The sequence below is a fragment of the Oncorhynchus kisutch genome, linkage group LG3 (genome assembly GCF_002021735.2).
Source record: "Oncorhynchus kisutch isolate 150728-3 linkage group LG3, Okis_V2, whole genome shotgun sequence".
NCBI lineage: Eukaryota > Metazoa > Chordata > Actinopteri > Salmoniformes > Salmonidae > Oncorhynchus > Oncorhynchus kisutch.
In genome coordinates, this window is record NC_034176.2 from 48,686,254 (window position 1) to 48,713,132 (window position 26,879).

General features: G+C 41.8%; 3 protein-coding genes across 9 annotated transcripts in view; 1 reads left to right on the forward strand and 2 right to left on the reverse strand.

The window, feature by feature from the left end:
- ak8 (adenylate kinase 8) overlaps nucleotides 1-18,879 on the reverse strand; it is a 69,606-nt gene extending 50,727 nt beyond the window's left edge. For 2 of the 4 annotated variants that reach the window (XM_020476096.2, XM_020476071.2), the window contains exons 1-6: nucleotides 18,797-18,871; nucleotides 18,243-18,347; nucleotides 17,634-17,718; nucleotides 17,117-17,166; nucleotides 5,255-5,365; nucleotides 3,880-3,948 (exon numbers count right to left, since the gene is read on the reverse strand). In XM_020476096.2, coding sequence (XP_020331685.1) covers nucleotides 3,880-3,948; nucleotides 5,255-5,365; nucleotides 17,117-17,166; nucleotides 17,634-17,718; nucleotides 18,243-18,347; nucleotides 18,797-18,871 — 495 coding nt within the window. Of the gene's footprint in view, nucleotides 1-3,879; nucleotides 3,949-5,254; nucleotides 5,366-17,116; nucleotides 17,167-17,633; nucleotides 17,719-18,041; nucleotides 18,148-18,242; nucleotides 18,348-18,796 lie in introns of those variants that run through there. The other 2 variants (XM_020476087.2, XM_031807589.1) reach the window with 2 other exon arrangements.
- Nucleotides 18,880-19,134: 255 nt separating this feature from the next.
- spaca9 (sperm acrosome associated 9) lies at nucleotides 19,135-20,359 on the forward strand. The gene is given in 4 exon segments (XM_020476110.2): nucleotides 19,135-19,315; nucleotides 19,317-19,390; nucleotides 19,453-19,636; nucleotides 19,767-20,359. Coding segments are annotated over 4 exon segments (822 nt in total). The 5' UTR covers nucleotides 19,135-19,160; the 3' UTR covers nucleotides 20,176-20,359.
- Nucleotides 20,360-20,438: 79 nt separating this feature from the next.
- The window catches only part of tsc1a (TSC complex subunit 1a), a 35,299-nt gene continuing 28,858 nt past the window's right edge, over nucleotides 20,439-26,879 (reverse strand). For 3 of the 4 annotated variants that reach the window (XM_020476056.2, XM_020476046.2, XM_031807552.1), the window contains exons 20-22: nucleotides 24,439-24,626; nucleotides 23,989-24,165; nucleotides 20,439-22,668 (exon numbers count right to left, since the gene is read on the reverse strand). In XM_020476056.2, coding sequence (XP_020331645.1) covers nucleotides 22,023-22,668; nucleotides 23,989-24,165; nucleotides 24,439-24,626 — 1,011 coding nt within the window. In that variant the 3' untranslated portion in view covers nucleotides 20,439-22,022. The remainder of the gene's footprint in view (nucleotides 22,669-23,988; nucleotides 24,166-24,438; nucleotides 24,627-26,879) is intronic. The other variant, XM_031807559.1, reaches the window with a different exon arrangement.

Consider the following 26,879-nt stretch of genomic DNA (forward strand, 5'->3'; position numbering starts at 1 on the left):
CAGGTTTCTAAAGTTTCCGAGCTCTAGGTCTAACGGTTCTTTGATAGTTCGAACAAAGGTAACTATTGCAGGCTCTGTATGTCTCGAAGCCCCACACTGTGTCACTCTGTCCTAGCTGTGTGTGTGTGTGTGTGAGAGAGTTTTTCTTGGAAATCTGATGGGATAAATGACTGATTTACAGTTCATGAGGGTTGACTAATCACATATGAGGTTTTTGAAAGATGTGACTTTTTTTTAACCCTTCGAAACAGCTCCTATGATCCCAATTTAAGGCACTTCCGGTTAGCACAGGAAGCTATAAGTAAACACATATCCTGATTGGGGTATGCTCTTACAGAATTCTGAGTTTAAAGTCTTTACTTTAACCTCTTTGTGTTAGGGGGCAGTATTTTCATTTTTGGGAAAAAAACGTTCCCGTTTAAACGGGATATTTTGTCAGGAAAAGATGCTAGAATATGCATATAATTGGATAGAAAACACTCTAACGTTTCCAAAACTGTAAAGATATTGTCTGTGAGTATAACAGAACTGATGTTGCAGGCGAAAGCCTGAGAAAAAGCCAATCCGGAAGTGCCCCAGGTTTTGAAAGAGCTGTGTTCCCATGACTCCCTATTCAGCTGTGAATGTACCATCAATGAGCTTACACTTTCTACGTATTCCCCAAGGTGTCTACAGCATTGTGTCTACAGCATTGTGACGTAGTTTTACGCATTTCTGTTGAAGAATAGCCGTAGGCGGCCACATTGGGTAAGTGGTCACATGGTGGCTCCGAGAGAGATTCTCGCGTAAAATACAGAGGTAACCATTACTCCAATCGGTCCTAGTGAAAAACTAATTGTCCCGACGGATATATTATCGAATAGATATTAGAAAAACACCTCGAGGATGGATTCTAAACAACTTTGGCCATGTTTCTGTCGATATTATGGAGCGTTGTGGTGACCGCAATTTCCGGGCAATTTCTCAGCCAAACGTAAAGAACAAACGGAGCTATTTTGCCTACAAAAATAATCTTTTGGGAAAAAATGAACTTTGGCTGTCTACCTGGGAGTCTCGTGAGTGAAAACATCTGAAGTTCATCAAAGGTAAACGATTTAATTTGATTGCTTTTCTGATTTCCGTGACAAGGTTGCCTGCTGCTAGCAAGGCATAATGCTATGCTAGGCTATGACAAACTTACACAAATGCTTGTCTAGCGTTGGCTGTAAAGCATATTTTGAAAATCTGAGATGACAGGGTGATTAACAAAAGGCTAAGCTGTGTTCCAATATATTTCACTTGTGATTTTCATGAATAGGAAGATTTTCTAGGAAGATTTATGTCCGTTGCGTTATGCTAATTAGCGTCAGATGATGACAACGGTCCCGTTCACGGGATGGGGTGTCACTACAGGTTAAGAATTGACTGATCAACAAGGTTGAATGCAGTCATTTTCACATTTGCAGGTTATGTACGTCAAAACACCTTTTGGGTGAATTTAACCACTTCCGGTTTCTCCAGGAAGCTTAGAATCAACACAGGTAGACCTCATAGTGGCCTGATGGATTGTCATCGAAGACATGTTCATAAGGCATTCATAACCCACATTGCCTTCTCCTCTAAATTCAACCTGAAGCCTATGTATTCCTATGGGGAGAGATGTCATTGTAAACTGTGAGATGAAAAAAAACTGTTTTCACTGTAAAGGGTTAATGCCACACGGTCAAGGTTAGGCTTGCACAGATCGGGAGGACCTCAGGAATGTTCCTGAGGTCGAATTGTGCTTCTCACCCTAACGGTTCTCCCACTGTCACCCAAAAGCACATGAAATTTAGGGCCAGGCTTCATTTTGGGCCTTCTTTTTTTCCCACGGTCGCTGTGCTCAGACCGAGCGAGCTACGGTCAAGCAGAGCATCTCGTTGAACTCGGCACAGCCTATAGATTATGGTAATGCCATTGCAGGCTCTGAGTGTCTTTAAGCACCGCACTTTGTCACTCCATCCTTGCTGTGTGTGTGTGTGTGTGCGCGTGCGTGCGTGTGTGTGTGAGAGAGAGAGAGAGCTTTTCTTTGACATCTGTTGGGAGAAATTACTGATTTAGAGTTCATGAGGGTTGCCTAATCACACATATGAAGTTTTGAAAAGATCTGACCTTTTTAACCCTTCAAAACAGCCACTATGACACCATTTTAAGGTACTTCCGGTTGACACAGGAAGCTGAAAGTGAACAAATCCTCCTTGGGGTAGGTTCTTATAGAATATTGAGTTTTAAGTCTTTATGTTAAGAACTGACTTATTTACAGAGGGTTAAATGAGTGTGTGTTATTTCAGAAAATCACAGAAATCTCGCAGAGCTCCGAAACACACTTAAAAAAGGTGTCTGAACACGCTGCAACTGGATCTGTATCTTTTTGGGGGGGGAAAAAACATTTTTTTTGAACATCACCAATTGTACATTGTACGATTTCCCTTAAATTATGATAGATAAATGACTGGTTCTTTTTTTCCTGACACCGTAGGTTCATGTACTTTGATGTGAAGCGGTCAAATTTGCGCTCTATTTTAGTTTTTGACCTTTAATCCTAGAATAACGGCCATAACTCAAAAAGCGTTGAAGCCTCGACACCATCTTGTTCGGGGCCAACTGCCCATTATGCCAAACCTATGCTCACCAAGTTTCGTCTTTGAAGTATTTTCCGTTTAGGAGAAAAGGCCACGTCGTGATTGGTGATGTTTTGTACATTTGCAATATGATTCCATTCGCCCTTTGGTGGGATTTACCGGGACAGCGGAAAAATGACCAAAATTAGAACATTTTATAAAACGGAAAATGAATGTCAGAGAGACTTCGTTCGAAGACTTCCCGGAAGATCTGGCCCCCGTGCACAGCCTGCTGCCGTCCGGGAATTTTACAAACGTTCGCGGGCGTCTAGTATGGGACCGTACATTTGCAATATGGAGTTTCTCATCAACCATATGGCAAATGTCAAAATGTTCCCTTCATGTATGTAACTACCAAAATAAAGGAAACACCAACATAAACCAACTGGCCAAAAACTTTTTTAATCAACGTTTTTTCACGTCATTTCAATCCCAAAAATCGGCAGTATGTGATGACATTGAATCAACGTGGAAAGCTAATTGGATTTGCAAAAAGTCATCAAAGTAAGGGCATTGCGTATTTTTTTTCTCCTGGACTTTTAACCTGAATTTTCTGGGTTGATTTCACATTGAATTCACTTTAGTTGACAACTTAACCAAATGTAAATCAAAACTAGACATTGAACTGATGTTTGTGCCCAATGTGAAGTGTCTTAATAGGGCATTGGACCACCACAAACCGCCAGTACAGCTTCAATGCACCGTAGCATAAATTCTACAAGTATGTGGAACTCTATTGGAGGGATGCAACATCATTCTTCCATAAGAAATTCAATAATTTGGTGTTTTGTTGAAGGCGGTGGAAAACATGGTCTCATGCGCCGCTCCAGAATCTCCCATAAGTGCTCAACTGGGTTGAGATCTGGTGACTGAGACACACACACCCTTTAAACCCCTATGCTCCTTTGAGACCCCTATTTCAAAGTCAATGAGATCTCTTCTTCTAGTCATGTTAGCCAAAATAAACGGGCAACAGGGCATTTTTATACATGACCCTAAGCATGATGGGATGTTAATTGCTTAATTAACTCAGGAACCACATCTGTGTGGAAACGCCTGCTTTCAATATACTTTGTATCCCTTATTTACTCAAGTGTTTCCATTATTTTGGCGGTTACATGCATATCTTCAATGTCAAACTATGGCCTACCTTTCCTTTCAATAAAGAGCTACAAATGTAATGTGTGTGTGTGCACATGCATGCGTGGGTGCATGCCTTCGTGCGTATGTGCACGCTTACCCGTCGGACACAGTCTATTTTCGACAGCCGTTGCTGAATCAACTTGATCCAAAGGTCACCTGGGATGTCCTAAAAAAACAAATTCAACAAAACCTTTTAATCTCTTGATTGTCATTCCAATACTCACTTCAAAAGGGACCCAAGTTGCCCTCTGCCTCAGAGTGAATCCAGGACACATCGCAAACGGCACAGGAACAACTACTTTATCTCTGATTGGTCTTCCTCTAGACAGATTTCTCTTATGCTAGATGTGTTGTGGCAACACCAATGGGCCTTTGTGGGGAGTGAATATTGGCTCTGATCTGAGCTAGCAGTGTGTGCTATGAGACATTGCAGGGATGGACTGTGACCAGAAATTGTCCCGGACACTTCTAATAACACCGCTCCACTATTCTTCTTCAAGGCCCCCACACCAGCACATTTTTTTCCACAGGGCTCCCATTGTGAAGCCAAAATATGACCATTATATGACAAAACTAACAATTTCGACAAATTAACATGGACCACCTCACCTAGCATTTTCCCAAAATGCCCTCAAGTCAGTTAGTTTCTGCCACACAGCATGCAGTGTCTGCACATACTCTTTGAAGTGTCACCGAGAGAGAAGCGCCAGCAGCCAAAAGTGTGAGAATGCTTGCACAGCTTCAAGAGGAGAGTATATTTGAAATCTCCTGCTCGATAGATACAAGTCTTCAACCATCTCCCACTTCCATTAGCAGATAATGACTTCAGTATTACTCTAGTAAATAAATATATAAAAACAATTAAAAGCAGTTTTAATCTACGAAAGACATGGAGTATGTATCAAGCGTCTTCGATCATAATGAATACTATTATATGGACAAGTATGGTCTGATCCTAGATCCTACCCTGAGGTGCTTTATGAATACGGGCCGATTCAGAGACACTTATTGCCTTTCATCTTTCTCTCCACCCTGGCTTTTAAATATTATCACCCAAATAGGCCTTTTAAGGGGCAGTTCATTGCCAAGGGAAGGACCTTGAAAGACTGGAGGGGGAAGGATAATTAAAATAATCATACCACGAGGACATACTTTTGCAGGCCCTGTGAATTCTTCCTCCTCGTTCTCTTATCTAACTTATTTTCTAATGTGCTGAGAAATTTGCATCCACGTAAGACGAACAATGTTGCCAGCTACTCTTTTTCTCACCTCTTCAGAAGCACAGGAAATATATAAAAAATACTTGTCATACTTCAATCCCATATTCCATACGAAGTAAGATCATGGGACAGTGTTATTTCTATCTAATAATTTTCTATTCCACTTTTTTTTAAAGGAATGATAATTCAGAAATAAGGATATAGTGTCTCTCTAGTTCTTCACAGACACAATAAAAATCACCTGAACTGTACCTGTTGCTTGGCTTTGTATTGTAGTGCCTTCTTTGTTAGGTCAGTGTCTTCCTTCAGAATATTGCTGTCTGTAATATGGATCACTTGAGTGTGTTCACACAGCTTCCTGGCCTGTGGGGACAAAAAGAAATGGCTTCAAAATGAAAGGACAAATAGGCTATCAGTTCATAGAGGCTATTTATATAACTTTGCCACCCATGTTGAATTTACCACCTGTTGAGATAGCTGTGCTACTCTCTAGGAAAATTAGGTGTGGTACACGCTGCTACTGTATGAAACACTGAGTAGCATAAATATCCAGACAACCAAACCTGGTACAGATGCAGTCTTTTTTGTGTGCACATCACAGCACAGATTTTGACCCAGGCAAGTGCAGCATGATCTGCTGTGCGGTGACGTGTAAAAAGAAAATATGTAAACCTTGGTGAATACTGTACATACAGTGGCTTGCGAAAGTATTCACCCCCCTTGGTATTTTTCCTATCTTGTTGCCTTACAACCTGGAATTAAAATAGATTTTTTTTTGGGGGGGGGGTTGTATCAGTTGATATACACAACATGCCTACCACTTTGAAGATGCAAAATATTTTTTATTGTGAAACAAACAAGAAACACAAAAAAACAGAAAACTTGAGCGTGCATAACTATTCACCTCCCCCCCAAAGTCAGTACTTTGTAGAGCCACCTTTTGCAGCAATTACAGCTACAAGTATCTTGGGGTATGTCTCAAAAAGCTTGGCACATATTGCCACTGGGATTTTTGCCCATTCGTCAAGGCAAAACCAAAACACCAAAACTGCTTTGCAGATCCTTCTTTGGTTTCTTTGTTGCCTCTCTGATTAATGCCCTCCTTGCCTGGTCTGTGAGTTTTGGTGTGCGGCCCTCTCTTGGCAGGTTTGTTGTGGTGCCATATTCTTTCCATTTTTTAATAATGGATTTAATGGTGCTTTGTGGGATGTTCAAAGTTTCTGATATTTTTTTTATAACCCAACCCTGATCTGTACTTCTCCACAACTTTGTCCCTGACCTGTTTGGAGAGCTGCTTGGTCTTCATGGTGCCGCTTGCTTGGTGGTGCCCCTTGCTTAGCGGTGTTGCAGACTCTGGGGCCTTTCGGAAGAGGTGTGCATATATACACTGAGATCATGTGACACTTAAATAAAGTCCACGTGTGTGCAATCTAACTAATTATGTGACTTCTGAAGGTTGCACCAGATCTTATTTAGGGGCTTCATAGCAAAGGGGGGTGAGCAAATGAGAAATAAATAGTAATGCATGCCCTGCAGCCTGCAGAAAGTGTTGTTCATCAGTTGAGGGATCTTGCAGTACTGATAGTGAAGGTGGTTATTTTTTGCATTTATTGCACAGGTGATAAATTGTACAAGTCAAAATGTGTTCTCCACCCTGAATAACATATTCAGTGAACACAGACTCTGAACAGAGAGCATGTTACATCAATGAAAAGCTCAGATTGTCCAGCTGGCAATTGAGAGGGACCTGACAAGTACATTTAGCCAGGAAGGAGAATGGAATCAGAAACCTCTCATGAGGTTCAAGACAGCATCAAATAGGCTGCAACTCTTCTAAATGGTAAGCTACAAACTTGATCTTCATTAGCATACTGGTTATTGTTCGGAATTTCAGATGACTGACGTGACCAAAATATCCAGAAGGGCTAGGATATGCATATACTTGGTAGCATAGAAAACACTCTGAAGTTTCTAAAACATGTAAAATAATTGCTGTGAGTATAACAGAACAAGGTCTCTCTCATGAGAAAAGTAGTCTTGTTGGCGTGTGAATGAGGTGCGCACTCTTCGTTATTTATCTTCCCTATTGAAATACTATTCCCTGTCTTAAATATTATTGTTTATTTAGATATTAGAGTACCTGAGGATTAATTAGAAACATTGTTTGACTTATTTGGATGAACTTTACCGGTAACTTTTTGGATGAGTTTGTATGAATGTTGAACAAGTGGATTACTGAGATCATTGGCGCCAACTAACCAGACTTTTTTGGATATAAAGAAGGACTTTATCGAACAAACGACCATTCATTGTGTAGCTGGGACCCTTGGGATTGCAAACATAGGAAGATCTTCAAAGGTAAGTGATTTATTTAAATCGCTATTTGCAATTTGGTGACGCCTGTGCTGGTTGAAAAAGTATTTAGATGTGGGGCACTGTCCTCAGATAATCGCATGGTATGCTTTCGCCGTAATGCCTTTTTGAAATCAGACAACGCGGCTGGATTAACAAGAAGTTACGCTTTTAAATGATGTATGACACTTGTATTTTCATGAATGTTTAATATTACAATTTTTGTATTTTGAATTTCGCGCTCTGTAATTTCACCGGATGTTGTCGTATGTGTCGCGCTAGCGGTTCATGTGCCCAAAGAGGTTACGGCCCTGGCCGTCGTGCAAGAATAATTTATTCCTTGGTTTTTCCGCATGTAAGCCTACTAGTTGTTTGACAAAAAAGATACGTAATGTATGTATAGTTTAGGCCTTTGCTTTTTACATCAATGGATATTTTAGTTGTATCTGTGATTTTTAATGTCATTAGGCTACTTGCTTTTGCATGTCTAATTGCTATTGATAGATATACAGCTTGGCATTGTTTGATGGGTATAGGAACAATGACCAATGTAGCCTAATAGCCCTTATGCACATTCAATGATCGAACGTTCTAAACACACTTCCTATCGGTTTGGCAATTTCCGTTCAGTCTAGTTGTTATCGACGATATAACGTTACTAAAACTATGTAGAAGTTTTTTACTAGGTGTCTTCCGGACTTGCCTCAAATTAATATTAATGATGTACATCAAATTGTTAAATCAGCCTCCGAGACTCCAGCTAGCAAGAATGAAAAGGGGTTCAAGATGTATATAGGAAGCTACATAGACAACTATGAAGGGGAGTACCAAGTCAATGACAGATATGACGTTAGCTAGCTACAATCATTAGCTAGCTAATTTAACTATTAACTGTAGCTAGCTAGTTACTTTGTAAAATTATGTAACGTTGACAGAATATACCTGAGAATGTGTGTATTTTCGTTAGCTTGGTTAAGTTATGCTTGCTATCTAAAAATAATTGTTATTCATGTCTTCTACACAGTATTTAACAAAGAAACATTGACAGGAGATATCACCGTGAAGGCTGCCTTTCACAGGTCCATGAGGAAGAGTGAAAAGCTGCACAGCATGAGAGTAAGGAAAGGTTATAGATAGCTACTAGAGACCTTGTTAAACATCTCCTGTGAGACACTGTCATCATGGTCAAAATGTGTTGGAGACAGTGTCAACGTTTAATCTTATCAGTAGATAGATATTAATGGGTCCCAATCCCAATTTAGAATTGCCAGGTTATTTGGTAAAGATCTGTTGATGCAGTGTTTGGTAATTGTGTTACTGAGACCCAATGTATTCCTGTATAGTTAAATGAGCCCCTAGTTAAGACTAGACACTACTATGTTTATTGTTATTTATGGGCCGCATCATTCTTGTTTCTCACTTCAGACTTTCATCACACTTATCTTCACAGATGGTGTTAAAGCACTCCATACCAGTGATAGTGGTCCAAAGCCACTGCTCCTGTGTTGCAGGAAGTGCTCTGTGCAATCATCTGGTGGCCCTTTACCAGACAGCGCACTACTCTCAACTAAACATTCCTGCTGCACCACCAGTTCACAGCTGCACAGCCACAGAACAGCGTTGGCACAAGCCAAGAACACTTGTGAGTCTATCAATGTCCATAAGAAAATACACCTGAAAAGTATTCAGCCTATGTAACAGTAAATCCTTGTTAATTAGGGTGTGAAGCCAGGTCCGCTTGATGGGATAGAGTTCCGTAAATCTACTAACTCGTTGATGGAATAAGGTAAGTTGGAGGTTCCTAGAATGGAAACATTTTAGAAAACATTTTCTTGTGATTGTATCCAGATGATAAGCCTAAACAGTGGCGTCTTTATGATGTAATGACAAATGTTTGGGACAAAGACTGGGGAGAAATATCATCTATAAATCTGTATATTTTAATTCATTTTATTTGAACTTTCGGGCTTGTGCCGTTTCTGGAAAAGTTACATGAGTCATAGTAATCTCTCCAACCTGATGTTAAGGTTTTAAAATGTTTTGCAGAAGTTCTTTACAAAGCACTCAATGGATACATGCCTGACATGGACCTTCTCCGCGTCTCAGAAACGTATGCCAACTTTTCTCCACTTACTGACCCTCTAATGTCACAACAATGGAAATGTCAGCTGACGTGCCCCTGGTTGAGTCCGCCTTTGGGCCAGTGAAAGCCGGCAGTGTTCTGTCCTATCAGCCTCCACAGCCAAAGACCTGTGAAATTGTGAAGATTGCCGATGCCCCTTCTCCACCAATACTTCCATTAGATGGCTACAGGCTTCCCAGTGTGCTTACGTCCTTAGCCATCAGGAGCAGTTCCACCTCAAGGCATTAGAGACAACCTACGAGATGTAGCAACCTCGACTTTGTGTGACAAGGGAGCAGAGCAGCAGCATGGAATGGCATCAGCTCCGGAAAATTAGAATAACATCCTCTCGTTTCCGAGAGGTTTGCCATGTCCGGGGAGAGACCTCAGCTGACCACCTAGCTGAGCGGATGTTCAAGGGATCTGGTATGCAGACCATGAAGATGAAGAGGGGGTTAGCCATGGAGCCAGTGGCTGTACAGGAGTACTGCACATTGAAGAATGTTAACTTCTTTCCGTGTGGCTTCATTGTGCACCCAGATGCTCCGTGGTTAGGATCATCTCCAGATGGAATCATATTTGATCCCAGTTTAAGACCACACTTTGGACTCTTAGAGGTCAAGTGCCCAAATGTACCAAGTTATGTTGACTGCCCTTACATGAAGATACAGAATGGAGAGCTGAAGTTGAAGAGATCTCATGCTTACTACTGGCAGGTGCAAGGTCAAATCCTTCTCACAGGTTGTAGCTGGTGTGACTGTCATAGTAGTGTCCCTCCTAGTTGAAAGGATATATAAAGATCTACAGGTTTCAAAAACTATAAGAGAGAAGTTTGACCACTTTTATTTTTACCACTACTTGCAGAAGTGTCTATCTCGCACCTGAATGGATCCCCTGCATGGGTGCCAAGTTTAGTGGTTTTATGAAAAATAAGTATTGATGTTCTTGTGAAGAAATCTACAATAGAATAGATTTGTTTAAAAAAATGTATTTCAGCAAATGTTCAACAGTTCAGTTAATCTCTAACATTGTATTCAATCTTGCATTCTGGCTGTTCTGTGTTTACTTGATTTCTTTCCCCCACCCCTGTTACTCATTGCCTAATTAAAGCCAATACAAGCTCCAGACAAACTGATATTCACCACAACCCAAATGATTGATACATGTCGTAGATAAACAAAGTATTATTTTGCTGCTAGCAAATAAACACATGTACATTAACACTGGCTTGGCCCATGCTCTGGACCGGATCAGAGACTGCACAGTCCATAGGCAGCGCACCTTTTCCCCACCCCCCTCAGTCGGAGCAGGAGGTTTCAGTCTTTTCCCAAACACCAGGTCTCTTTTGAATTTGCCAGTTCCATGCGAAGACAGTAGGAACAACACCAATTTTTCCCTCAACAGTCACTTTTGACGAAATGTGTACTACACAACTTTGTGTGTTTGGTGACAGTAAAGTTGCCACAATATACTGCCACTAACCACCTTTTTCTGAGCTCTACATCGACTGGGAAATGATGGAAGCTCACAATACCATTACATTTGGAAGAAACTAGGTTGAAAAAGGTTCATTAGCACCTCCTTCGCGGGCTGTAATTTAAACGTAGCCATTGCGAACTATTTCAGTCAGAAATGCATCGACGATAGCTAATAAGCTAATGATAAAAATAGCAGAACTCGCTCCGGAAGTCATCAATCCGGTCGGAAGTAAATTAGAACGTTGGAGGCGGAATAATGCATAGAGCCTATTGGTTGTGCTCGGAGGTACCCTTCCTGCAGGCTCATCCTGAAATGACCCTCCAGCATGACAATGCCAACAGCCATACTGCTCGTTGTGTGTGTGATTTCCTGCAAGACAGGAATGTCAGTGTTCTGCCATGGCCAGCAAAGAGCCTGGATCTCACGTCTGGGACCTGTTGGATCGGAGGGTAAGGGCTAGGGCCATTCCCCCCAGAAATGTCCGGGAACTTGCAGGTGCCTGAGTGGAAGAGTGGGGTAACATCTCACAGCAAGAACTGGCAAATCTGGTGCAGTCCATGAGGAGGAGATGCACTGCAGTACTTAATGCAGCTGGTGCATTACTGACTGTTAATTTAGATTTTAACCCCCCCCGCCACCCTTGTTCAGGGACACATTATTCCATTTCTGTTAGTCACATGTCTGTGGAACTTGTTCAGTTTGTCTCAGTTGTTGAATTTGATGTTCATACAAATATTTACACATGTTAAGTTTGCTGAAAATAAACGCAGTTGACAGTGAGAGAATGTTTTTTTTCTCCCGCTGAGTTTGTCGTAGTAGGCGCATATCTTTCTTGTGTTCTATAAAACGATGGTTGTTGATGTGTACGGCTACATTTCAGATACATGTTTGTATATTTGAACAGTAGTAGGATCAATCTACCTTATTTAATTAGGGCTCTAAAGCAATACTACCACCATGGATTTAAATGCTCCCTCAGGCATGTCATCCTGGATCTGGGCCTGGTCAAACTAACAAGCAATCGGAGAAACTTTACATAAATGTGAATGCAGCAAAAATGTTTTTGGACCTCCAGGACTTTACAGCTGAAACGACATTATTTTTTGTTGTTGTTACATTCCCCAGGTTTCACCCCACACAGTAGGTGGCGGCATGCACCTATAATGTACGTTTGCGGACCACTATAATACCATAGAAGAAGAAGGCTGTCATTGTTTTTTGGGGTGTTCGATCATAACGTTCGGTTTCAAAAGTGTTGCGTTTGATTGGTGAAGCTGCACAGCTGTACTGAGACGGAGGTAGGCATGGCAAGTAGCTCAGATGGGACTAAGTCTGAGATGGATGAAGGCAGTAGTATTAGTGAGGAGTCTACCTACACGACTGTACGGGAGAAAAATAGGAAAAGGTTCAGAAAAGGGGATGAAGGTTGATTTACCACAGATGGGGACATAAATAGAAGGGGGGGGGGGGGGGGGGGGAATCTAGAATAGCAAACAGGCAGGAGATGAGGTACAGAAGAACAAAGTAACGATTGTCTTTTCTGAGCCAACATTCAAAATGTTACAACCGATTACATTGTCAAAAGCCATCAAATCAGACATAGGACATGTAAAAGATGCTAGGTGTGTAGGGAAAGGAAAAGTATTGATATTTGCTGTTAATATAACTCAGAGGGACAAGATATTGAAAATGGAGGCTCTAAATGGAGGTAGGGTGAAATGCCATATCGCTGGCAGAAAGGGGAAAGTGAGAAGGGTGATTGCGGGAGCACTGATGGAGGTGTCAATAGACGAGTTTAAGAGGGAGGTGATCGGGGTTAAAAGTGGTTGAGGCGAGGCGAATGAACAGTAAGAAAAGGGAGGATGGTGTAGAAAGCACTACGGTGCTGCTAGAGTTTGAAGGGAATCTTTTGCCGTTTGTAAAACCAGGTAAAAATCCCACTAGGGAGGGCAGTTATAGGCTTATCGAGCTGACATCCAATATGTGTAAGTTGATGGAAAAGATGATAGTGAGTAGGATATATTTCTTGTAAGTTAGGGGTTTTATGAGCATTGCACAGAGTGGGTTCAGGAGACGGAGGTCTGCCATGGATGCCCTGGTTACAGTTAGTACAGAGATAGCAAAGGCCCTGACAATAAAATAGGTGATGAGTGTTGTGCATTTTGACATTAAGAAACCTTACAATTCCATGTGGAGGGAAGGGTTGTTGATCAAGTTGAGTGCATTGGTCTGTATAACTGGATCATGGACTTCCTTTTCGATCGAGTCATACGGGTGAGGGTGGGATCCGAATTATCAAACCGGTTTAAAGTGGACAATGGTACTCCTCAGGAAAGTGTGGTTAGTCTGGTGTTGTTCACCCTGATGATAGATGACATATTTAAGGAGGTGGGATAGGGCGTGGGTATGGCCTTGTATGCTGATGATGGGCTGTATGGAAGAGAAGTGTGAATGTGAAATATGTGATGAGGAAGATGCAAGAAGCTGTGGGAGTGTGCAAGATGGGGGTTTAGGATGTCTATGGCCAAGTCCTGCTTTATGGTGTTTTCTTGGAGGAAGGTTAAAGATGTTAGGGATGCAAATATACAGTCAGGATATAGGTAGGGTGACTGAGTTTAAAACCTCTTAGGGTATGGCGTCCCATCAACAGGACAGTTGTAAATCATGCAACGCCTTGAGTCATGATCACAGATTTTAGAGAAACAACAAATGTCGGTACATATAAGTGTCTTATATCGGCTGAAAGCTTAAATTCTTGTTAATTTAACTGCACGGTCCAATTTACAGTAGAAATACAACCAGAGTGATGGCTAGAACTGGGACCGTTGTTGCATTTCAAAGATGTTGGTAGCGAAAAAAAACAGTAGTTTATTTTCTTTGCATTTTATTCTACCAGATCTATTGCATTTTATTCTCCTACATTCAATTCACATTTCCACAAACTTCAAAGTGTTTCCTTTCAAATGGTACCAAGAATATGCATATCCTTGTTTCAGGGCCTGAGCTACAGGCAGTCAAATTGGGGTGTCATTTTAGGTGAAAATTTAAGGGTGGGGGGTGGGGGCTGGGGTGTTTATCCCAGATTTCAACGTTTGAGTATGTAAGAGGTTAACTGATTAGTGTCAGTGTATGCTGCAGAGCTGATGGCCATGATTATAGGTTTGAGATGGTTGGAGGTGAAACCACTGCGATCTGCTCTGATTGGGCTGCAGTGTTGATTGGGCTGCAGTCCCTCACTAACTTTAAACATCAGCTATCTGAGCAGCTAACCGATCGCTGCAGCTGTACATAGCCCATCTGTAAATAGCCCATCCAATAATCTACCTACCTCATCCCCATATTGTTTTTATTTACTTTTCTGCTCTTTTGCACACCAGTATTTTTACTTGCACATCATCATCTGCACATGTATCACTCCAGTGTTAATTTGCTAAAGTGCAATTACTTGCTACTATGACCTATTTATTGCCTTACCTCACGCCATTTGCACACACTGTATATAGACTTTATTTTGTTCTATTGTTATTGACTGTACGCTTGTTTATTCCATGTGTAACTGTTGTTTGTGTCGCACTGCTTTGCTTTATCTTGGCCAGGACGAAGTTGGAAATGAGAACTTGTTCTCAACTAGCCTACCTGGTTAAATAAAGATGAGAAAAAAAGAAAAGAAAAGAAAGTGTGAAGGCGGGCAGGTTGGAGAGGAGACTTGTTTGTGGAGATGGTGCTGTTAATGGGATTGGAGAGTATGGGAGTGGTGGTAAGCTTTTGTTGGGTTCCTGCCCATGTGGGTGTGGAGGGTAATGAGAAGGCTGATGTGGTGGCTAAGAGTGCTGTGATGAGAGAGGGGGTAGATATTCAGGTCACACTGGGCCACAGGGAAGTCAAGTCCTTGATCCAGGCAAAAGGGCTCGATCTTTGGCAAAGGGAGTGGGATGCTCGTAGTAAGGGGAGGCAATTTTATTGCATGCATTGATCAGTAAAAGAAGAAGTGGTGAGTATGGGATGTAGGACACGAAGTTGTGTGGAGTAGACTACGGTTTGGGCACACAGGTTTGAATGCAAAGTTGTGAATGATAGGGAGACATGAGACAGGTCTATGTGATGAGTGTTTAGTGGAGGAAATGGTGGAGCATGTGTTGATATTTTGTTAACTGTATGACGTACACAACCACATTCGAAAGTTTGGGGTCACTTAGAAATGTCCTTGTTATTGAAAGAAAAGCTCATATTTTGTCCATTAAAATAACATCAAATTGATCAGAAATACAGTGTAGACATTGTTAATGTTATAAATGACTATAGTAGCTGGAAATGGCAGATTTTTTTAATGGAATATCTACATTAGGTGTACAGAGGCCCATTATCAGCAACCATCACTCCTGTGTTCCAATGGCACGTTGTCTAAACTAATCCAAGTTTATAATTTTAAAAGGCTAATTGATCATTAGAAAACTCTTTTGCAATTATGTTAGCACAGCTGAAAACTGTTGTTCTGATTAAAGAAGCAATAAAACTGGCCTTCTTTAAACTAGTTGAGTATCTGGAGCATCAGCATTTGTGGGTTTGATTACAGGCACAAAATGCCCAGATTTTTTTTTACTCGTCAGTCTATTCTTGTTCTGAGAAATGAAGGCTATTCCATGCGAGAAATTGCCAAGAAACTGAAGATCTCGTACAACGCTGTGTACTACACCCGTCACCGAACAGCACAAACTGGCGCTAACCAGAATAGAAAGGAGTGGGAGGCCAAGGTACACAACTGAGCAAGAGGACAAGTACATTGGAGTGTCTAGTTTGAGAAACAGACAGAAACACAATTCCTCAACTGGCAACTTCATTAAATAGTACCGCAAAATATGACAATTACATAAGAATTTAGACCCTTTACTCAGTACTTTGTTGAAGCACCTTTGACAGCGATTACAGTCTTCTTGGGTATGATTGTTACAAGCTTGGCACACCTGTATTTGGGGAGTTTCTCCCATTCTTCTCTGCAGATCCTCTCAAGCGTCAGCTTCCATCTGGCCACTCTACCATAAATGCTGCAGAAATGTTTTGGTACCTATCCCCAAGTCTGTGCCTTGGCACAATCCTGTCTCGGAGCTCTACGGACAACTATTTCGACCTCATGGCTTGGTTTCTGCTCTGGCATGCACTGTCAACTGTGGGACCTTATATAGACAGGTGTGTGCCTTTCCAAATCATGTCCAATCAATTGCATTTACCACAGGTGGACTCCAATGGAGTTGTAGAAACATCTCAAGGATGATGATCAATGGAAACAGGATGCACCTGAGCTCAATTTCAAGTCTCATAGCAAAGGTTCTGAATACTTATGCAAATAAGGTATCTGTTTTTAAATTTGTAATACATTTGCAAACATTTATAAAGAACGTTTTTTGCTTTGTCATTATTGGGTATTGTGTGTAGATAGAAGGGAAAAATAATTTAATCAATTTTAGAATAAGGCTGTAATGTAACACAATGTGGAAAAAGGGAAGGGGTCTGTCTCAATACTTACCAAATGCACTATATATATATATATATATATATATATATATATATATATATATGGGTAAAGGACATTTATTTTATAAATTTGTCCTTCCCTAGGTGTTAATATCACAAGCGATATCTTGGGACTCGTATATCTGTAAAGAACTTATTTTCTAATTGTACTTTCTCATTTTTCTTTTAAAAAAAACATTTGGAAGCTTGAATTTTGTCAATGGTCAAATGTATTCATATTTTTTTTTGTCATGTCATCCTTCTCTTTAGAAGTGAAATGCCAGCCTGTTCTTTGCTCTTCGTTTTTAGTACTGAAACAAAGTTGTCATGTAAAAAGATAGCCCTGATCAAATATTAGCAGTTTACCATTGTTCATTAGTGTTACATTCCAAATAAAAGCTTTTTTGTATTTTGGTGTACTTCTGTCATTCATTTGGTGGGCCTGTGTTGGGAACCTTATGGCTTAGCATTTTGGCGCTTCCCTTTCCTCTGGTGTAAACCAAGGTGTGGAGTAGCACAGCTACTGTCTTATGTTACAAATCCCAAAAATATTTTATCCCAACCAAATCAATTCCATCCATTTTCATGACATCTCAATTCATCCTAATACTGTAGGCTTTAAAATCAGTTTTGAGAACAAAACATCTACTCACAACAGTTCTCTTCCCTGATGCAGGTGGACCTAACAACATCACTCTGGGTACTGCAAAAATAAAATAAACATGTATTACGACCACAATTTAGTTTCAGGAAACAATATTCAACGAAAATACATGATATTGACATGTGGGATGTGAACGCCAGGCGCCTCATAGGCAGCGTTTACACAGGTATCCGAATTCTGATATTTTTTTCCCATTAATTGGAATTTTGAACAATTGGATCAGCTCTGAAAAAGAGCTGATGTGAAAAGATCTGATGTGATTGGTCAATTGACCAATTATTGGGAAAAATATCAGAATTGGGCTGCCAATGTAAACACAGCTAGTGGCTCAAACTTCTCATATAGTGTCACCTAGTGGTAGAATAACAACACTACACGAAATCAGTTGTATGCACATCACAGGTGTATTCATTACGGAAATCGTTTACGAACCAAACAGGTGGGGTCCAACCTGAATTTGTTACCATCATGAAATACCTACTGTATGTGGACCAGGGAGCACTTACCCTCAACACTGCCCCTTTTGAGAAGAACAATTAGATACTGGATGGGATCCTCTGGCTTATCAACCATAAGATTTGTCACCAATGTCTAAAAAAAAAAAACACTTTCTACCATTAGAGCATGTTTTATTTGTATTTTTCTTAAAATGTAAACAAGGGATGAAAGTAGTAGTCTTCATCACCAGCTCTGATGAAAAAGAGTAAGATGACAGATCAGTCAGGATGAAGGGAGTAGAAGCAAAAGGAGAGCAGAGGTAGCCTGGGATCTGACTAGAGGGAGTACAGCTACAACCAGTTATTTTTTCATAGCAAGTTAGGAGAATTTACACAGCAGGTTAAGATAATTAATGTGGCAGGTTAGGAGACTAGGGTTAAGGTTAGGAAAAGGTTAGGGTTAGCTGAAATGCTCACCTAACATGCTACAAAGAGTCACTTCCGGTTGTAGCTGTACTCCCTCTTGTCAAACCGGTAGTCAGGTTACAGATCTGTTTTGGCATGACAGGGCGTTGACATGATAGCACAAACAGATCTGAGCCCAGACTCGTGAGGTGGTAGGTAACTAGTGGGAACTTTTGCAATGTTATTGTCAAATGAAATAGAAAATAGGTTTACCTGGACTAAATCAAATATTTCATGCTTCTCTGCATAAATAGCCATTTCAGGTGGAATTCTTAGGGGTTTTGCCGTTTCATCCATTGCAATAAGGTGATTTGCAGTCTGTTTGATGGGGAAAAGGTGGGATATTGTGTAACAAGTAACATAAAATGAATACGAAACAACTTTGCCATGCAATTGCACAATGAAATGTTTTAATGTCTGGATGTCAAATAGTTATTCCATTGAATGTGAGCGCTGTATTTGGGTTTTGTTGCCAATTTAGCTGTTTTTTCAGGGACCCCCTGAAAGCCCTCTGAGACCCCGTTGGTCCTACTTCTAGGCCCTCTGGCTGAGAGATTGACTGACCAAGCTAGTCTTAGTAAACAAGCTAACGTTACGTGTTGTTTTGCTCTTTGCTAACCAAAATGCCAACTAACTAGCAAATTCTGACTCAGTTTCGACAAAAATCATTAACTTGTACAATTATTGTACAATATCTAATGAAATGTGGCTAAGTAGATAGCTTAGTTTGGAACTGGCTTCGGGAAAATTGTCAAATATTTTCTTACCCGCTTATAACATGAATCCAAGTCGCTTGCCAAAGCGCATTCACACGTTGCTAAGGAAAACGTAATTGGTGTCATGTTGCCCAGCAACGTCAGAACGCTCGTTGATTCGACTTCTCAGGACAACATTCTGAGACCACAGTGCTTCGTTGTCAATCATGTACTTACTACACATTGTCTATCATTTAGCGCTATTTGTAACTTTGTATCCAAGGAAAAAATATTGATACTGCTAGACTGACTCGGCACATAGACCCGCAGGTAAATTGTATTTATTAGGACCTTTCCAGAGTTGTCTCGAAAATCCAGTACTTACATTGGTACAAGGCTGTCTGTCCTAGAGACTTTGTCCAGAGCAGCAGAGTATATGTATTGTGCTGCAGCTCCATATTGTAAACCTATCCATCTCAAATGGCATTTTCCTGTTGAGGAGTGTGCACAACTGGCAAGGGAGAGGTTGAAGGCCATTAAACACACTCACAACCTTTTCAAACTGCAGCAGGTCCTTTTCATAGCAGCCCTAGAGGTCACACAAGCATGTTCATGATAGGACAGAACCAGTGGCAACAGTCATGCAGGTGAGACCATCTCTCAACAGTTTTCCTCACAGGTCCTTTAAAAAAATATAATATACCCATCCCTTATTGCACACATTCAAGGGTACATGGAGCACCGTTGTATTAATGCCACAGATCTACACATTTTCACCCTCTTCTTGAAAATTGTGGAGGAGTAGACGGCTGTTCTGAGGCTCCTGAAGGGCAACAACCAAAGCCCTGGAGGTGTCATCCTAGACACTTACAGGTTGCTTCTCAGCTACAACATCAGCAAACTGCAGGCCCATGTACATCAAGGACCGAGTTCGACAATAGACATGGTAAATGTTGCAGAATAACAGTTGCATTTTAAACTGGAGTTGTGAGGTTGGACTATTTTGCATGTTTTCTAACCCAGGTCCTTTCTTTGTCTGTAGTTACCCACATGATAAAGTGAATCGACTGAGCTGTGACGAGGCCAGGAACTACTACAGTGGTGTGGTAAGCCTTATCCCACTAACACTGGAGCTACTGCAAAGGATGGCCAGTTCCTACACCTACTGCAGCCAGGACACCACATCTGCTGGGAATCCTAATGTGGATGTGCTTGAGTCCTCAGGACAGCGAGGTGGGACGGCTGGTGTGGGAGACGTGTCTTTCAGCCTGACTGGGTACGCTACTGGTGCTCATAACACTAAGAAGACCCAAGCTAAGAGAACAGGCGCGTGGCATGCAATCAAGCCAGCCTGGAGACCGCCGGGCCTCACCACCAGGATTAGGACTTTTCCTCTATTTTACATAAATCAGCATTGCAATAAAGTTTGTTTCTCTTGGTTCGATTTGTGATCAACTATTACTCAGAACTTGGCAACCATATTACACAATGTTTCATACAACAGACAAACTGGACAAATAGTCTTCAACACCATTTGCGTTTTGAGACATAAGTGACTTCCATCAAAACAATGGTGGCATTTCTAAACCCCACTGACACTGTAGAATAAGACAGTAATTAACTATCTCGGCGTCCATAACCAAATCTTGTTAAATTACCATGTAGCAATGTGTGTGTGCTCTCGGCAAACTGAAAAAAAAGAGACAATGCAAAATATTTGTATTGATTTATATTCAGTTCATTTTTCCCCTTTTTGTTATCAGAACTGTCTTAACATACCGTCAGATTCACTGTACCATAGTTCTCATCCCGATGGTGTTTAACATTGATTTACATGCTTGACAACAAAAGATGTGGGGGAAAAAAAGGAACACTTGAATTGACACCAGGATCTTGGACAGAGACCATGCTTTGAGGAGAACAGCTGGAGATAGGTAATACTGACTTCCATGGATATGTGACTTAACTGACTAGCTTGCAAGCCCTGATCCTGAGTAGGGGATGGAACAATAATGATTGTCACCTTAGATGACAATTGATTATATGGCAACAGAAACTCACAATATGTCCATGTTAAGAACTACAATGTGACCCGATTCACTTTAAAGGCATTGGGTGAGAAAGGACCTCTATGAAGAGGGACATATACCTGTCATAGCTTCAATGCTAAGACATCAAGAGCACCATCAGAGTCCCACTGCAGGAATTCTGGCAGTTGTGTGCAGCAATCAAGGCACTGAATATCCAAAAGAACAGGCCTCTAGCCTAGACAAAATAATGCAGTGATCCACATCAACTTGATCAATAAACCCCCAAAAAGCAAGATGGATGCCACGTGGCACATTTAACTCAAGAGAATGTATGAGAATTAACAAGCTCTGGTCTAGGGTGTTATTGCACGTTCCTTCACTACTGCAGGAACACGACCTGAGCTAGAGATTTAGCTTAAACCTAGGCAAGATGCGTTATTGCTGTAAAACTTCATTGTATGGTGGGATCATGCCCATTGAATCAACAAGACAAAATAAAATTGTTACTTGATGCTCTTTAAGCTCTCTTTAGCTGGTTATAAATTATAACTAATTATTGCAATAACTTCAGTACCTATTTGTAGAGCTATATGTGTTAAAACAAGAGGCACTCAGTGTTTTGGGGAGGGAAATGTGATGGAACAACTCAAAAACTGTTCTGAAAAGCTGAGGCTGTGAGGCCTTTGACCAAGCAGCAAAAAACAAGATGAATCCATTTGAGAAAAGTATTGCACTTGTGAGTAGGACCCTCCGAACCCTACAGAAAGTTCAGGCCATTCTAGATTGGGGTGTGCCAAAACCATAAATAAATAGCTTATTAAAACATCTAACAAAAGATTCTTGCTCGTTTTCCTGTTGCTGTTATTTGTTTTACATCACACAGACCGACGTAGCCTCAATATATAGATTTACACACCCAATAGACCAATTCTGTGTGATAGGACTTGCCATAAGGAATCCATGTTAAGTTCACTGTTGAATACTTTTTGTTCACTCTTGCTCCCTCTAATGGATACATATAGCAGTGGCCCTTCGACAGAATACATTAAAAAGCTAATTATGAGGCCAAATTTGCTCATTGTCCCTTGCTTAGGGAAATGTTTTTTTCTTTTCTTGTTTATATAATATAGCTTTGTATGAACCTGTATGTGCCCATCCACTGGGGAAACAGCGAAAATAACACTGCATTTAGAGATATTTCTTACATCTGTTGTTACAGTGGCAGCTCATCAGCAGCTGTTGCCCCACCCCTCCCTCTCTCGTCGTCATCAGATGTGCTCCTGCTGCGTTTCATTGTAGTCCATGATCCGCAGGTCCTTCCTCCTCTGGCGGGCGGCAGCGGCAGCACTGGCCCTAGGCCTTGCCCCCTGCCCGTGGTGTGCCCTAAGCTGCTGGCTGTCTGACGGGGGTGGCTCCTGGGCCAAAGCAGCATGAGCAGAGCCCTGTGATGGAGGAGCAGCAGCAGGAGAATGGGGGGGGGTGCCTGTGGCAGGAGAAGGAAATGGGCTGGACTGGACGTACTCTGTCGACTCGCTGCTCTCCTCACTGACGACCAGGCTGTGAGAGAGACTACTGAGCTGGGTGTCCTCATCCCCGTCACACTGGCTATCGCTTTTGTTGCAGAACAGCTCTCGGGCGTGCATTCCCAGGAAGCTCTTGGCACTGGGGTAGGTACCCACAGTGAAGGGGGTGCCAGCGGGGGATAGGGAAAGCGGAAAGGCGGCCAGGTGGGTAGGGGACATCTCTGACAGGAGAGGGGGCTGTTTCAGACTGCCGTTGAGGGTCACCGAGGTAGTGGACTGAGCTCCACCCCCGGGTGGTAAAGTGCCTCCGTTGCCAGGCGGCCACGCTTGGGTGCGTCGGTCAGAGCTGCCCTGAGCAGTTGGCACAGTTCTGCTACTGCTGCCATTTGGCCTAGCAAACACACAGACACACACACACTATTGTTCATCATTTTACATTGGTCTTCAGCTTCACTCCATCAAACAAAACATTCTGTTCAAGAGCTGTATCTCTCTGGGATTAGTCCATAGTAACTACTTTTAATTTATATACAGGCTAACCTCTCCCTTATCCTGTGACAAATTGACCATTTTGCTTGACGTTTAAAACAGCCATTTACTGTTTTCTGTTAAAACAAGATTATTATTTTGACGTCAACTCACAATGCAGAATTATGGTCCAGTTACTTATGTATAACCGCTAGGGCCAGGCAATGAAGTTATATCTACCGCAGTCATATAACCCTTGAAAGCACCTCGGCTTACAGCATGTTTGTTTGTCCAAGGGCTCTTTTTAAATGGAGAAACAAAACCTTATCTGGAGATAAGTTTTGAAGCCCCACTTAATGGGCATTTTACTTGTCGGTAAAGGAATGCAGCTTCTGAAATGGAGACTGACATCCATCACAATCTTAAACTGCCTGATGCAGGCCATGCTCTCCTAAAAAAGACATTTAGTAGAAAGAAAACATTTTCCGCTAGGAATCGACTCCTTAGATTCAGTACTTTTGGCACGGAAGAGACTGATTAGTTGGCGTACTTCTGAGAACAAACACTTGCATCTTTCATAGCAAGCTACCGAGGGACGGAGAGATGGGGAATGGGCACAGTATAGGCAGGTCGGCCACCAGGCAGAACCGTGCACTAGGCCTATCTATCGGCAATCAAAAGCGTTCTGTCACAATGGAATGTATATTTCGCATTTCTTGGCTTGCTATGTCTCGCAACTTCAGTAAAACAGGGCCTATCATTAATAAACAGGCTAGGTTATTCTACAGGCAACAGATCGAAGACAGAACACACACACACACACACACTCGCATTATTAGCGAAGAGAAAGAGCAGGCAAGCCAGCTGCACAGTGATTTCAATTTTGTGAGGATCACAATTTAGTTTAAAAGATTCACACCCCTAATCCTGACTGAGTTGGTTTCAATAGTACTGTATTTCTAGACTGTAGCGATGAGGAGATGGCTCAAATGAATACAAATTGCACTGCACTGGGTATAGCCTACCTAAAAGACCATCTCCTGCTAGTAGCATTTGACACTGTTATATCATTTGACTTTGTCCCAGAGAGAAGACATTCATTGTACAAAAAAAACACCAGCAGCATTTTGTCAATATTGCGTGATTATACTTTGAAGGCCCTTGGCTGTTATAGCCATTCTGTGGGAGCTGGAACCATCCCTCACACTGTGGGAAAGGGATCAAAGGAGGTGCTGGGTCTCACCTGGAAGTGCCAGGAGGAGCGCTGGAGGGCTCGATGGTGTCAGACTCCGAGAGACTCTGGTTGGTGGTCAGCATTTCGGCGTCCAGCTGGCTGTAGAGCTGCAGCATCTCCGTCTGCAGCACCTGGGTGACCCGTCGCATGGCCAGGTACCTGCTCTCAGACGCCTGCAGCTGGCCCCTGGGGTTACACATAGACACACCTTTAAAATTTAAAAGTTCACAGGGGTAAAAGTACACAATACAGTCCATCCATTGTGGAATAATAAGAGTTGCGTTTGGTACTGGAAGCCAAGCACGTAGCTGATGTCGGTTGAATCCAGCCTCCCCACCAGTTCTCCCCTTTCAAATCTGTCTACCATTTTAAATACAATCTCTTTGAAAAATAAAATACATAAGGGAATCAGAGCTCGCAATAGCCTAAAAAAAAAGTAGAGTGGAATTGGGCCCTTACTTGGTCTGGCTTTTGACTTCCTCCAGGAACAACTTCTGCTCCAGAATGAGGTGCTCCTTCTTGGCTAGCTGGGCCTCCAGGTCTCCAATGCGCTGCTGGGCTGCCTCCAGCCCCTGGGTCTGCTGCAGCATGCTCTGACGCAGACACTCCTGCTCCTTGCCCATGGATGACTGCAGCATCTGCAGTCCCTGCAGATAGGACCAGGAAATGGTTTAGTCTATGGCAGTGTTTCTCTATCCTGGTCCTGGGAATGCAAAAGGGGTGCACATTTGTGGCTAGTTTCAGGAAACTAGGCATATGTCACACGTCACTACTTCACACAAGAGCCATTTGAAAACAACTTTTTTTAAACATTTTATCAAAATGCATTTTGGGGCAGAAATGCCTTCTGGAACAGAAATGCCTTCTGGAACATGTGAACTTTCATGTGCCTTCATAACAAACTTGTATGACATCTGTAAATACGAATAAAATTGTTAAATTACGAGCCCAGTTGGTTTAGCCACGGAAAAAGACCGCAACCTTCCAGCTAGCCATGATTGGTGGAGATAATGAGCGGGCTGGACATGCCGAGAGAGGAGTTCGGATTGGTCTGCCATTTAGCACGCTTTTGTCTATCACATGAGCTGGTCAGTAGTAGGTCATCCTTTCTAACGTGGCTTTTTTGAAAGATATCACGTAGTAGAACTACATAAGTGTTGCTCTCCAATTTCTGGAGGACCAAGTTTTGAAATCTTGGAATTAGAGTATGATAGCTAAGAAAATTCTGGCGTTTGACACCAGTCTCTGGATTACATCTTCAAACTAATGGAAACCATGGCATCCATAACAGAGGAATAAGCGTCCATACATGTATACTGGCAAGATAATCTAGCTAGCTACATTTTCAGATATTACACGTTTCTAATTTTGTCAGAAAGTCATTTTTCATTTCAAGTTATAGTGTACTTTTAGCTAGCTAACATTGAACCTGGTTGTTTAGCTACCTGCCGATTCATGCAGGGTAGTAACGTTATGAGTTGGGATTATGGTTCATTGTTTAGCTAGCTACATGTCTAAACAAAAAGACTCCAGAATGCAAGTAACCATTTCAATGAATGTTGATGTCATTACAACAACTGTCAATACACATAGCTGGTCAATTCGCTCTAGATATCTACTCTATCAGAGCACTCTCGTTTGAGTGTGCCAGAGCTCAGAATAATGCTCAACACCTGCCGAATATGGACGGTGTCAGAAAACGGTGGCAAAAAAGTTTAATTAAATTGTTGCCAGCAGCACAGTTGCAGTCACCAGCACTCTGGATAACATAAAAACAACCTAACCATCTCTGCTAGGGCAAGTAAAATGGTCAGAGTGAGCTGTTCTCTCATTTGTGTCTGGAAGTAGCTAGCAAGCTAGCCAACGTTAGGGTCGAACGCTAGGATCAACCTTACTCCTCGACCAAAGCGTTCAGTGTGCGCTCTGAATGCTCCGAGAGCAAAACGCTCTGAATTTACAAATGGACAATCTGACAACGAGTTTATGAACGCCCAGAGAGCACTCCAGGCAAAATTTACAACACACACCTGTAGTATAAACCAGCCTTTAGTCTTGAAATCTTTGGTTGTTTAGTACATGGCCTCACATGTGAATCCTTAAAGAGATGGGTGGGGCTAAAGAGGGTGTGAATGATGCTGAATGGGTGTAGACAAAGAAGAGCGCTCCAGTAGCTGTTCCAAAACATTTAAGGGCCGTTTTCTCAAAAGTGGGGTTACAAGCTTATCAACTTTCAAAGCAGAATTACTTTCCCATTGTTGCTCAACTGCAGTGTATGATATACCATTTTCTAGCTCCGAGTCTCTTTTTTTAAGCATGTTTTTAAGCAAGTTGAGAATAAGTACTCATTTACAATTGCGACCTGGCCAAGATAAAGCAAAGCAGTTCGACACATACAACGACACAGAGTTACACAGAGTAAAACAAACATACAGTCAATAATACAGTATAAACAAGTCTATATACACGATGTGTGCAAATGAGGTGAGATAAGCGAGGTAAAGGCATATAAAAAAGGCCATGGTGGCGAAGTAAATACAATATAGCAAGTAAAACACTGGAATGGTTGATTTGCAGTGGAAGAATGTGCAAAGTAGAGATAGAAATAATGGGGTGCAAAGGAGCAAAATAAATAAATACAGTAGGGAAAGAGGTAGTAGTTTAGGCTAAATTATAGATGGGATATGTACAGGTGCAGTAATCTGTGAGCTGCTCTGACAGTTGGTGCTTAAAGCTAGTGAGGGAGATAAGTGTTTCCAGTTTCAGAGATTTTGGTAGTTCGTTCCAGTCATTGGCAGCAGACAACTGGAAGGAGAGGCGGCCAAAGGAAGAGTTGGTTTTGGGGGTGACCAGAGAGATATACCTGCTGGAGCGCGTGCTACAGGTGAGTGTTGCTATGGTTA